Below are 12060 nucleotides of genomic sequence, written 5' to 3' on the forward strand. Positions count from 1 at the left end.
GAGAGAGGGGGAGGGAGGGAGGAGAGAGGGAGAGAGAGGGGAGGAGAGAGGGAGAGAGAGGGGAGGGAGGGAGAGAGGGAGAGAGAGGGGGAGGGAGGGAGGGAGAGAGGGAGAGAGAGGGGGAGGAGGAGGGAGAGAGGGAGAGAGAGGGGGAGGGAGGGAGGAGAGAGAGGGGAGGAGGGAGGGAGAGAGGGAGAGAGGGAGAGAGGGAGGAGAGAGGGAGAGAGGGGAGAGAGAGAGAGAGAGAGAGAGAGACTGAGACTGGAGACTGAGACTGATCAGCCACTCTAAAATGAGCTCCTGAAAAATCATTAAAGATTAAACCAAAAAGTGAGACAGAGAGCGAAATAACGACAACAATCAAGTACAAACAACAGAGGAACAATCTGGATTCATGGAAAGTAAGATTTTTCTTCTTTAAACATTTTTAAAACAAGAAAGAAGATTGGAGCCTGTGAATTAGCATCTGATGCTGGATCACCACTCTAACAGCTAACAGCAGATTTCCCTCCAAAACCGTCAAAGATTTTTTAAAAGAATTCCAGCTGAAAAACATCTCACAATTTTTGATCTTCAGCTACTAAACAGAGAGGTGAGCACTATTTGGCACAAAACTTTGACAAAAAGTTATTTTTACTTTATTAGAGAGAGTAAAACCTCTCATGATTAGAAGCTAAAGGCTAAAGCTAGCTGCAGCTGTGACTCAGTGGCCCAGTGTGATCACCATGGCAACCCTGGCGCAAACAGACTGCAGGGAGGTGTGTTACCCAGAGAAGTGCAGAAGTGTGCAGGCACGAAAGAAACACAAAGAGAAGACTCTCAGAGACAACCCTGATCTGCTGTATGCTGACTACATTCAGCTCAATGGTAGGAGAATCAAGAACAACCTCATCTTCTACACCACTCTAATAACTACATGGAAACTGACCATCTGTGAGGAATACAAACACGTGTTTAAAGAGGGAATCGGCCGAGGGGGAAGATTAACTATATGTAAAGATGAAATGCTGGATACAGACAACCCCATTCTCACCATAACCTACTACACTAAAGGCACCTTCCTACTGCAAGGCAATGAAGCAAGCCTGAACTCATTTGAGGAGATGTTTCCCCTGCTGAAGGCCAGAGTCGAGGAGGAGAGAAACGAGCCTCAGGGAGACTGTACAGACTCTGAGGAAGAAGAGCCAGTGAATCCTCCTCCTTCACCATCTGAACGCCGACTGAGAGACAGCTTAGCTTTACTGGAACTGGACTTCACTGAATTCAGAGAACACACTCAAGCCAAACTCTCAGACAAACACAACACAAACCTTCACATCCAAGAGCTCAAAGATGAACTCCAGCAGCTGAGGAACAACACTCACTCCTCCATCACTGAACTCACCAGAGCTGTCAGAGATCTACAGGAAGACAACCGAGCTCTCCGTGTACAGATAGGCCAGCTAGAAGAGGACAAAGAGAGAAAAGAGGAGATCTTCTCCAGACAGCTGCAAGACATGAGAGAGCAGTTACAGAATAACACAACAGACAACACACTGTGCTACAGTACAGCTCCTACTACAGACAGACCTAACTACACAAACACAGAGAGTGTACCTGCGACAAACACACAGACACCTGCAGAAACACAAGCCTCACCTGCCCACAGTCCTGAACCTGACCCAGATGTGCTCCTCCTCATGGACTCTAATGGGAAGTTCTTGGACCCACAGAAACTCTTCCCACACCAGAAAGTCACTGCAAAGCGATGCAGCACAACAGGCCAGGCCCACCAGATCATCAGAGACTTCACAGGACACCCCTCACGTGTTATTATACACACTGGGACTAATGACCTTCACTCACTGCGCAACAATACTGCTGATGCTGTGAGGAAAATAGCAGAAGTCACCAGAAAAAGATTCCCAGAGTCCCGAATCGTAATCTCCACACTTCTCCCACGATCCGACACACCACCACACATCATCTACAGCATTAATGATGAAATCTCCCGTAGATGCTCTTCACTCCCTAACGTACACCTGGCCCACCACCACAACATCGGCCTCCAACACCTGTATGATGGACTCCACCTGCACAGAGATGCAGTGCGTGTCTTTGCAAAGACCCTAAAGGATGCAGCCCTGGGCCGCAGACCATCATCACCAAGGCCCCTGTTACCGACCCCAGAATACCATCGACCCATTCACCCCTACATGCCCAGACACACCCCTCCGACCCCGGTGAAGAAGGACATCGCCTGGACCAGGATCCCACATCATCCACCTCCAGCTCCCCACAGAGCTGTACACCTACAGTCACCGACCTCACATCCACCTGCTGCCCAACAAACCCCAGTCAGAAGGAAGAGACCGAAGGCCCCCCCACAGCAAGAGAAGCCCCCCGAGCTGAGAGCACAGAGCTATGCTGAAGCTGCAGCCCGCCCCCCCGCTGCCCCCAGCAGTGAACTGAGTCAGATCAGAGAGATGCTGCAGACCCTGTGCAGACAGCTCCTCAGCAGATAAGGACTACACACACTAACACATTATAAAATAAAAAAAAAGCACTAATGTAAATTGTTTAGCATGTACTGTACATTGTGTTATTTTCTCTCTGTCTTACAAAATAGGTTTATCTTTAATAATACTAATGCGTTCATTTAATATATGTTGTTGGAATATTCAGGGTCTTTTTTCTTCAACTTTTGGTTCTAAAAGCACAGACCCTGAATTCCTTAAAAATATCAAAGATGCTGATATTATTGTTCTCACCGAGACCTGGTGTAGAAGTGATGCGCTCACCTACTGTCCCTCAGGCTACTATGAAGTGATTGTGCCCTCAGTTAAATTAAGTACAGTACATCGTGGACGAGACTCAGGAGGAGTTCTGCTGTGGTACAAGGAGGATCTGGCCAAACACATTTCTGTCATCACACTCGGAAAATTTCACTGCTGGTTAAAACTAAATAACCAAATTGGCATTTCAACCACTGACACATACCTCTGTGCCATCTATATCCCCCCAGCAGAATCCCCTTACCATGATGAAGAGTATCTGAACAACATCCACACAGAGATCAGCCGTTTCCAGGCCCAGGGAAATGTGCTGCTGTGTGGAGACTTTAATGCAAGAACTGGATCTGAACCTGATTACATAGATCCAAAGGGTAATCAATATATCTTTGGCCAGAGCTCCCTGGGTCTCACAAGAAATCGTCCAGCGAGAAATAATCTTGACCAAACTGTAAATAAAACTGGTTCTGAGTTAGTGCACCTCTGCCGAGCTTTAGGCCTGTACATCCTTAATGGCAGGATCCGAGGGGACTCTTTAGGGAGGTTCACGTGTTGTTCAGCTCTTGGAGCTAGTGTAGTTGACTACGCCATCACTGACATGGACCCCTCCTCCTTCAGTGCATTCACTGTCAAACAGCAAACTCCACTCTCTGACCATAACCAAACTAACATTTATATTAAAACAAATCACACACCAGAACAAATCAAGCTGGAAACCTGCACAATGTTTCAGGTCCAGCAGAAATACAGATGGACTTCAGACAGCGCAGAGAAATTCATCCATGCCCTGAATTCTGAACAACTGAAGAATCTAATCACTATATTTATGAACAAACAATTTGAAACAACTAAAGATGGTGTTAATTTGGCTACAAATGAAATCAATAACATATTTCAAAAAGCAGCATATATAAGTGAATTGAAAAAGAAAGGCAAAAAATTCATTAAAAAAACACCAAAAGATGAAAAATGGTTTGACTCAGACTGTAAAACATTAAGAAAACAACTTAGAAAATTATCAAATCTGAAACATAAAGAACCATACGACACCGACATAAGAACTGAATACTGCTCAAAACTAAAACAATACAAAGACACAATTAGAGCAAAAAAGCAACACCATCTGAACAAAAGTTTAGAAGAAATAGAACATTCAATAAATCAAAATCAGTTCTGGGATATGTGGAATAATCTGAGCACAACAAAACCACAAGATCTACCAATACAAGGCGGAAACATTTGGACACAACACTTTGAAAATTTATATCAAGAAATCCCACCAAAACAACTCCATGACAATTATGATCTGATCAAACAAAATCTACAAACTTATGAAGACACTATTAAAAATAATCAAAATCCACTTGATTTCCCAATTACATTTAAAGAATTGACAAACAAACTCAAAAGCCTAAAATGTAAGAAATCTTGTGGTCCTGACAGCATTCTAGGTGAAATGCTGAAACACAGCACACCTGAGCTTCAGACAGCTGTGCTCAAATTATTCAACACTGTACTTAGTTCAGGCTGCTTTCCTGACATCTGGAGCCGAGGACTCATTACCCCGATTCACAAGAGTGGAGACAGATTGGACCCGAATAATTTCAGAGGCATCTGTGTGAGCAGTAATCTGGGGAAGTTATTTAGCAGTATTTTAAACCATAGAATGGTAAACTTCCTTAACGAGCACAATGTCCTGAGCCCGAGTCAGATTGGCTTCCTTCCAAATCACAGAACGACTGACCACATTTACACCCTACACACCCTAATCAATAAACACGTAAAACAGACCCAAAACGGAAAAATATTTGCATGCTTTGTCGATTTCAAAAAAGCATTTGATTCTATTTGGCACGACGGATTATACTATAAACTTTTACAAAGTGGTGTAGGGGGTAAAGTTTTTGACATTATAAAATCAATGTATTCGAACAACAAATGTGCGATCCGAATTGGCAACAAACATACAGAATTCTTCACCCAGAAAAGAGGAGTGCGGCAGGGCTGTAGTCTGAGTCCAACTCTGTTCAACATTTACATCAATGAGTTAGCGGTGCAGCTGGAACAGTCTACAGCCCCTGGACTCTCTCTACAAGACAAGAACATCAAGCTATTGCTGTACGCAGATGATCTGGTGCTGCTGTCCTCCACCCCACAGGGACTACAGCAGCACCTGGACCTGCTGGACAACTACTGCCAGAACTGGGCCCTGGCAGTAAACCTCAACAAGACCAACATTATGGTCTTCCAGAAGAAGCCCAGGTGTCAGGAACACAGACACCAGTTCAGTCTAGGCAGCACCGCTCTAGAACACACGATGCAGTACACTTACCTCGGTCTGACCCTCACTGCATCGGGGAGTTTCAGTTCGGCAGTGAATGCTCTCAAAGATAAAGCTAGAAGAGCTCTATATGCAATCAGGAAAAAATTCCAAAATATTGAAATACCGATTCCAATTTGGTGTAAAATCTTTGATAGTGTGCTTCAGCCCATAGCGCTGTATGGAAGTGAGGTTTGGGGTCCACTCAGTGATCAGAGCTACACTAGATGGGACAGACATCCAACAGAAGCCCTACACACAGAATTCTGCAAAATGATTCTAAAATTACAAAGAAGAACACCCAATAACGCATGTAGGGCAGAATTAGGCCGATTCCCATTGTTTATCAATATGCAAAAAAGATCCCTCAAATTCTGGATGCATCTGAAATCAAGTCCCACAGAATCGCTTCATTTTAAAGCGCTACAAACCCAAGAACTGAACCCTGAAAAGAGTCCACTGAGTCAGCTAGTTCTGAGACTTACTAACCTGACTAACTCTACTAACACTAACCAGTCTCAGACCAGCACTGCTTCTCACCAAAACATCAAAATCAACCAAATTACCAAACTATCTAAAAATACATATCTGGAACTTTGGGATCAAGAAACTAAAACACAAAGAAAATTACAATTCTATCGAACTCTAAAATCTGATTATGAATATGAAGATTATCTTCAGAGTGTCAGAGACACAAAGCAGAGACGGATCCTGACCAAGTACAGGCTCAGTGAGCACAGTCTAGCCATCGAGACGGGCAGACACCGAAAGAGCTGGTTACCCAGAGAGAGAAGAGTGTGTGCTCACTGTCAGACAGGAGAGATCGAGACAGAGACGCACTTCCTCCTGCACTGTCAGAAATACACCTCCATAAGAGAACTATACTTTAACAAATTCACAAATTTAATACAGAACTTTACAGCAATTAGTGAAACAGAACAATTAAAAATAATATTAGGAGAGGGACACACAGCAGCACTGGCTGCGAGATACGTGTGGACGTGCCACAGCCTGAGAGACAGCAGGTGAACGTGTGTGTGTGTGTGTGTGTGTGTGTGTGACCTCAGTGTGTCTGACCCTATTGTGCACCACAGTGACCCTTAGTATGTTTGTGTATTTCTATGTAAGTTTAAGACTGTGGAATCAAACGTTCACACAAATGTTATAATTTGTTAGTTTAATATTATAAGATGTTATTATAATCAGTTCCATTACTGTGATGTCCATTTTTTTGTTATAATTTATTCTATTTCTTCTATATATGTACACTAAGCTTTGGCAATATTGTATAATTTACATTCATGCCAATAAAGCAATATTGAATTGAATTGAATTGAATTGAGAGAGGGAGAGAGAGAGAGATGTTACACAATCTCATCTCTGGATGGAATCCCAAGTCAGTATTCAATAATACTGAAAGTGAGCCAGTGTTTGTTTAAGCAGCTTTCTATGAGCTAGCGATGGGCTGCGGTCACCTTTAGCGTAGCGCAGGCCGTGTAACTGACGTTGGGCAGAACTTCCACCGGCTCCTTGAACATGACTCTGAAGGTGCTGGCCGATCCGTCGCAGCTGAAGCCCGTGTCGTTCTGACCCACAACGGTGTTACTGTCCGTGTGAATGATCTGAGAGAGATTCAGGATCAACTCAGACACGAACACAGAGACAACACTGAAATAACACGAGCACACTGCAGGATGATGCTTGGTTTGCAACACTATGTTCAAATCCATCAGTGTAGAAGTCTGTATTTCAGGTGTTATGACTGATGATGTTTCATTATTAATCAATTTCTCCTAATTCTGGTGTGACCAAAAAAAAGTCATTAAATGCAAATTAATAATGTAGTAATTAAAAAGAGGTCATCAATACTACTAGTAACACTTAAATGTGAAATTTGACAATGGAGTGCATGACATTTTTATCACATAAATATATAAGTATGTATTTCCCAGTGTTATTTGAGTGTTGGGATACTAGTTTCACTCATATTTTGAATCATTTTCTACTTGTATGTTTTCTATTTTTCCAAGTTTTAGAAATTTTGTTGCATGTTTTTGTCATTTTATTTGTTTTAATTATGTATCTTTTTTCCGGTTTAAGTTAAATTAAATAAAAATGAGAAACTAGCTGAAAAAAAAAACTTTTTAAAAATATTTTATTACATTTAACATTTATTTCAAATAACAGATTAATAAAAGCGAATACAAAAAAATCTATATTTTTAATGGTTTTATTTTTCGTTAACCCTTGCATTTTGTGCGTGATGAAGTCGCATCAATCCAAAAATACGCCATGATGAGGAAAAAAACATAGAAGTCCCACTGGACTAGAAGTCACATTTATTTAGAACCAAGAGTTCACATTACCGTCTCCAGCCGCTAGACGGCGCTCTATGTGTTCAGTGTAGACTACAGGAGAACTGAGCAGCACAGAGCACCCTCCGGCGGCTGGAGACGGTAATGTTTTCTCTTGGTTCATGTCAAATTAATTTTGATAAATAAGTCGCACCTGACTGTAAGTCGCAGGACCAGCCGAACTATGAAAAGAAGTGCATAAAAAGTGAGACCGAACTATTGAAAATCAAGAATGATAAAAAATAAATTACATTACTAAATGCAAAAGAATTAAAACGATCTGTAACAATAACTAAAACTTTTGCATTGACGTCAGGGCCCAGAAATGTCTCTCTTTACCTTAAACCAGACATGCAATGTTTAAACTGCTGTGGTACCTGTATGTTGACCTGATAGTCTGTAGGTCCGTGTATGGATCCATAAAGACCAAAGCCCACAATGAATATCCTGCGACTGACAGAGATCCTGCAGAGAGCAGCGGTCAGTTAGAGGACTTCACAGGGTTAGCTGACCACACGGGGGTCTCTCTCTCACCGGATGCGGTCGCTGGTCCCGCTGTACCCCCAGCGGCTCTCCACCTGCCCGAAGCGCGTGATGCTGCACTCTTTCCCTCGCAGACAGCAGCGCGGCCGGTCGATGAACTCCACACGTGGTTTAGGATTCACCGTGAAGTGCAGGAACAGACTCACCACCTCTCTGTCCGTCAGGATGACCGACTGAGCAGGACCTGAGTGAAACACACATGCTCATACAGCCACTGCATCACACTCGATCTCTAAATCCCTATTCTCGACTCAAATCCTGTCTGATTGTGATCAAGTAAAGGTCAGAATAAGGTCAGTAATATCTCCAGATGAACTCTTCCTGGACTGAAGCAGCTCAGCTTTACTTGGTTCTCCATCAATCATGTTTCAGAGTCTCAAATCTGATCCTCAGGATCTTTTGAGGAGCTTTATTTTCACTGTTCCTCAGCGGAGGAATGATCTTCACAAGCCTCCAGAACATCTCACATCTTCTGAGGAGAGTTTATTTCTTCAGTGTTATATGTGCGGATCATTTACATCTCATCTCATCACTGGAGACTCATATTGTGTGTCAGAATCCGCTCTAGTTTCTTCCATATTCTCACTATATCAGAGCCATTAAAGTATTATGTCTAAAGGTTTGATAAACTGTTCTAGTGGCACGAGCGTGTGTAGAGACCTGCGGCGAACTCCTCGATGGTCATGAGCGGGAAGCGGATGAGATTGAGGGCTTTCCCCAGCACACGTCTCTTGTTCTCCGGCGTGAGCTGCAGCTGCTGTCGATGAGCCTCCGCTTCTGCCCAGCGCACCGCGGCTCCGAACAGATGCACCTCACGAACGCCCAGAGTATCTCTCTCCAACACCGCCACCAGCGTGTCTGACAGAGACCAGAGACACACAGACGTCTGTGAGGACCAGAGGAACCAACCACGGCTTTCATGAGAACAGCACCCTCTCACAATGTGGTTTTTAGGTGAGGTACTGCTTCAGCTCGGACCCAGTGCTCTTGTAATGCATGTGTTTCTGTGGTACAGTACCCAGATCAATATCGGTGAATCCCTCAGCAGCGAGAGCGTCTCCGGTGTTTTTGTCGATGTTCTCCAGACACAGAGCGGCCAGCTGTGGCTCGTCGAACAGTCTCGCCTTCAAACACACAACACATGCACTGTCAGACTCCCAGTAAACATTAGGATGCACTCAGAGGATGTTCAGGAGCACATACCGATTCCTCTCTAATCTAATTTTTCTCTACCTGTGTGAGCAGCATGAACGCATTGTCTGCGCGCAGGTTCTTCTTCAGAAACTCCACACATTGGGCCTCCAGAGCAGGAACGGCGTATTTCTTAGCGGTGTAGAGAGTCGTCATCACTGTCTCGGGTCCGATGTGTACCTCATCGGAGTACAGGAACCTGGAGAAAAGGTTAGAGTTTCTGGAATGTGTGTAGAGTACATGCATGCATGCATACTGAGAAAAACACTTTTACTTGAGCAATGCCAGGAACGCAGCAGGCTCTACATCAGGAAGCTCGATCTCTGTGGATGTGGTGGCCATGCCTCCATTAAACATGGCATCGAATACTGCACTGCCAGCGGCCAGAACAAACCTAATATCACCAATAAATATAATAATAATTATTGATATGATAAATTATACATTTAGAATATTCTAATGTATTCATATATTCTGATTTCACTTAAAAATAATATAAATTCCAGTTTCAAGATGTCAACTCATAATTTGCAAGAAAAAAATTGGAATCGTGTAAAAAAATATATATCACAATTATATTTCTGTTTTATTCCGAGTTTATATCTATTTTGCAATTAACTTTTTTCTCAATTGCGAAAAAAATTCTAATATATACAACAACAAAAAAAATCATAATTTTATTTGTGATTCCATGGCAGAAAAAAAATTAATTGCGAGATAAACTCTTATTATGAAAATTCTGTATGAGGTCAGAGGTCATGTATCGCAATTATGAGTTTTCTCTCAGAATTTATAAAAAGAAAAAAAAAATAGATAAAAACACCTTTTTAATCTCATGGAAAAGTAAAACAAGTTAATGACAAATACACCCACACTTACGAATTTTCACAATGCAAAAATATTTTAATTGTAGTTTTTTTTTTCATAAAAACGTTTGTCTCGTGACCAGCTGTTAAACGTGCGCGCGCGAATTAAGCGCTTCAGCTGAGGGGGAGATTTTTTTTTTTTACGAATAACGTCTTTAATTTTAGTCTGTTTCTTACACTAAATTATATTATAATCTCGAAAAACTTGTTAAAATATCTCATGAGTTATATGGACAACGGTTACGAGGCTTTTAGCCATTTTTGGAGCTTGACAATTCCAGTCCCTATCCACTTCTATTATACTGAAACGGGCTCGTGAACATCCCACTAAATATCTCCTGTTGTGTTCTACGAATAAAGCAAGTCATACAGGTTTTAAGACGACTTTGTAGGGAGTAAATAATGACAAGATTAATTTACTGTGTGTTAAGTGCATCACCTGTGCGCAGGTATCCGCTGGACTCCGATTCCTTTCCCCACTAGAAAGTGAACATCACTCAGTACTTCATTATTGAACAGAAACGCAAATCTCTCTTTCACTGTGGTTTTCGTCGCCTGCCAGTTATAAACAGGCTCCCGGTACACGAGCACGGCGGCTGCGGACAGAGACGAGTGCATCGCAGCGTTATTAGACGGGTTCCCGGTCATGTTCGAGGCGGTCGGAGGCAGCGGCCCCACCTCCGCCGCGGCAGCCGGGGGAGAGTTCACCAGGTTCGGCGGAGGTCCTGACGCAACACCGGGGCTTTCCAAACTCACAGGCCCCGGTTGGGGATTTGAGCGTCTCGTTACGCCCTGAGAGCCTCCGCCGCCTCCAACCGATCCTCCGTGACTCGCGGCCAAAGCGTATGAACTGTTGCTCGGTTGGCTGTTCCTCAAAGGTCCGGGTCCGGAGAAATTTAAACACGGAACCCGACCGCTGTTGTCTCCGGTAGCCATCTTGAACTGAGGCGCGCACCCGCTGAATGAGTAAACAAATGTCGAGCACTTTCGGTCATATCGCGCGCACGCGCACAACACCCGGTCCCAAGCGCACGTGTGGAGTTGTATATATCAATATCTTTAAAACCACTCAAAATTTTTATTCTAAATTATTTTTCTATTATATTTTATACAATTTTTTTATCTATTAAATCGGACACAAGTAAAACAGACTAGAAACTATTCTTGCAATATCTATAAAATGAAAGTCTTTCAAAATATATGAATTATTATTCATATAACAAAAGGGAACTGGTTTGTCAGTACATTGGTTTAATGCAGTTTATGGCAAATTCCAATTGCCTAGAATTTGTATATATATACACACACATTTTAATATTTTTAGCAATTTATTTAGAATATACCCATTATGATTTCTAGAAAAAGGAGAAAGCAGGGATTCCTTTTGTTTCCATCCTAAACATCCTCATAAACATCAGGGGACGGGTTCCCAGACAGGGTTTAAATTAAGTCTGGAGCAGGCTTAATCCATAATTCTTATCTAGATTTATTTTCATAGGCTTCTTTGATCCTATTTACCATTTTTGATGTATAAAGATTGAAAACACTACGTAAATCTGAAGTTAAACACTTTAAGCCTCAATTTAGTCCTGAAGTAGCTCAAGGGCCTTTGGAGTTTAAGAGGCTAAATCTCTGTCCAGGAAACCGCACTAGAAGCTCAATAATAAATGATCTGTTATCTCTATATACACTTGATGTGGTTTACATGGTTAGTCACGTGCTATTGTGTTCATGTATGCATGTAAATAAATGGCAAAAGTCAAAGCCTATCACCGAGTAATAATACTTGAGTGTCATGACGCCCCCTTCTGGACGAGCTGGGAAGCGACGCGATGACGTCACACGCCCAAAAGCTGCAGCAAATGCAGCATCTGCGAAAGAAAAAAAAGCCCTGTCATGAAATTGTTTCCACTGTGACGATGTTGAGACACTGGAAATGCAGTTAGTATAGGAATGAACCTAAAGTATCCACCCAAACTGTTTCTCTTACGTTATATATTTTCGTTTATGCATTT

General features: G+C 42.6%; 2 protein-coding genes across 5 annotated transcripts in view; both read right to left on the reverse strand.

Moving 5' to 3' along the window:
* The window catches only part of LOC113112126 (ceramide synthase 2-like), a 371308-nt gene that overhangs the window by 12431 nt on the left and 346817 nt on the right, over window positions 1-12060 (reverse strand). The gene's annotated exons all lie outside the window — the stretch shown is intronic.
* Window positions 6444-10999, reverse strand: LOC113112095 (BTB/POZ domain-containing protein 2-like). 3 transcript variants are annotated; one of them, XM_026277496.1, is made up of 8 exons: window positions 10485-10999; window positions 9454-9573; window positions 9222-9378; window positions 9007-9112; window positions 8649-8846; window positions 7980-8172; window positions 7823-7910; window positions 6456-6713 (listed from the first exon to the last, which is right to left on the reverse strand). In XM_026277496.1, the coding sequence occupies exons 1-8, from the start codon at window positions 10979-10981 to the stop codon at window positions 6546-6548; spliced, it is 1527 nt and encodes a 508-aa protein (XP_026133281.1). In that variant the 5' UTR covers window positions 10982-10999; the 3' UTR covers window positions 6456-6545. The 3 variants fall into 3 exon arrangements, with proteins under 3 accessions (XP_026133290.1, XP_026133299.1, XP_026133281.1); XM_026277505.1 differs by lacking the exon at window positions 7823-7910 and having other exon boundaries at window positions 6444-6713; XM_026277514.1 differs by lacking the exon at window positions 8649-8846 and having other exon boundaries at window positions 6446-6713.

The sequence above is a fragment of the Carassius auratus genome, chromosome 2, assembly GCF_003368295.1.
Source record: "Carassius auratus strain Wakin chromosome 2, ASM336829v1, whole genome shotgun sequence".
NCBI lineage: Eukaryota > Metazoa > Chordata > Actinopteri > Cypriniformes > Cyprinidae > Carassius > Carassius auratus.

What these genes read in the sequence shown, in the direction of transcription:
- LOC113112095 (XM_026277496.1), bottom strand. Translation starts at nt 10,981, where the DNA reads ATGGCTACCGGAGACAACAGCGGTCGGGTTCCGTGTTTAAATTTCTCC. An exon ending in CAGCGGATACCTGCGCACAG is followed by an intron (nt 9,574 to 10,484) that starts GTGATGCACTTA and finishes TGGTGATATTAG; the next exon opens with GTTTGTTCTGGCCGCTGGCA. An exon ending in GCGTTCCTGGCATTGCTCAA is followed by an intron (nt 9,379 to 9,453) that starts GTAAAAGTGTTT and finishes CCTTTTCTCCAG; the next exon opens with GTTCCTGTACTCCGATGAGG.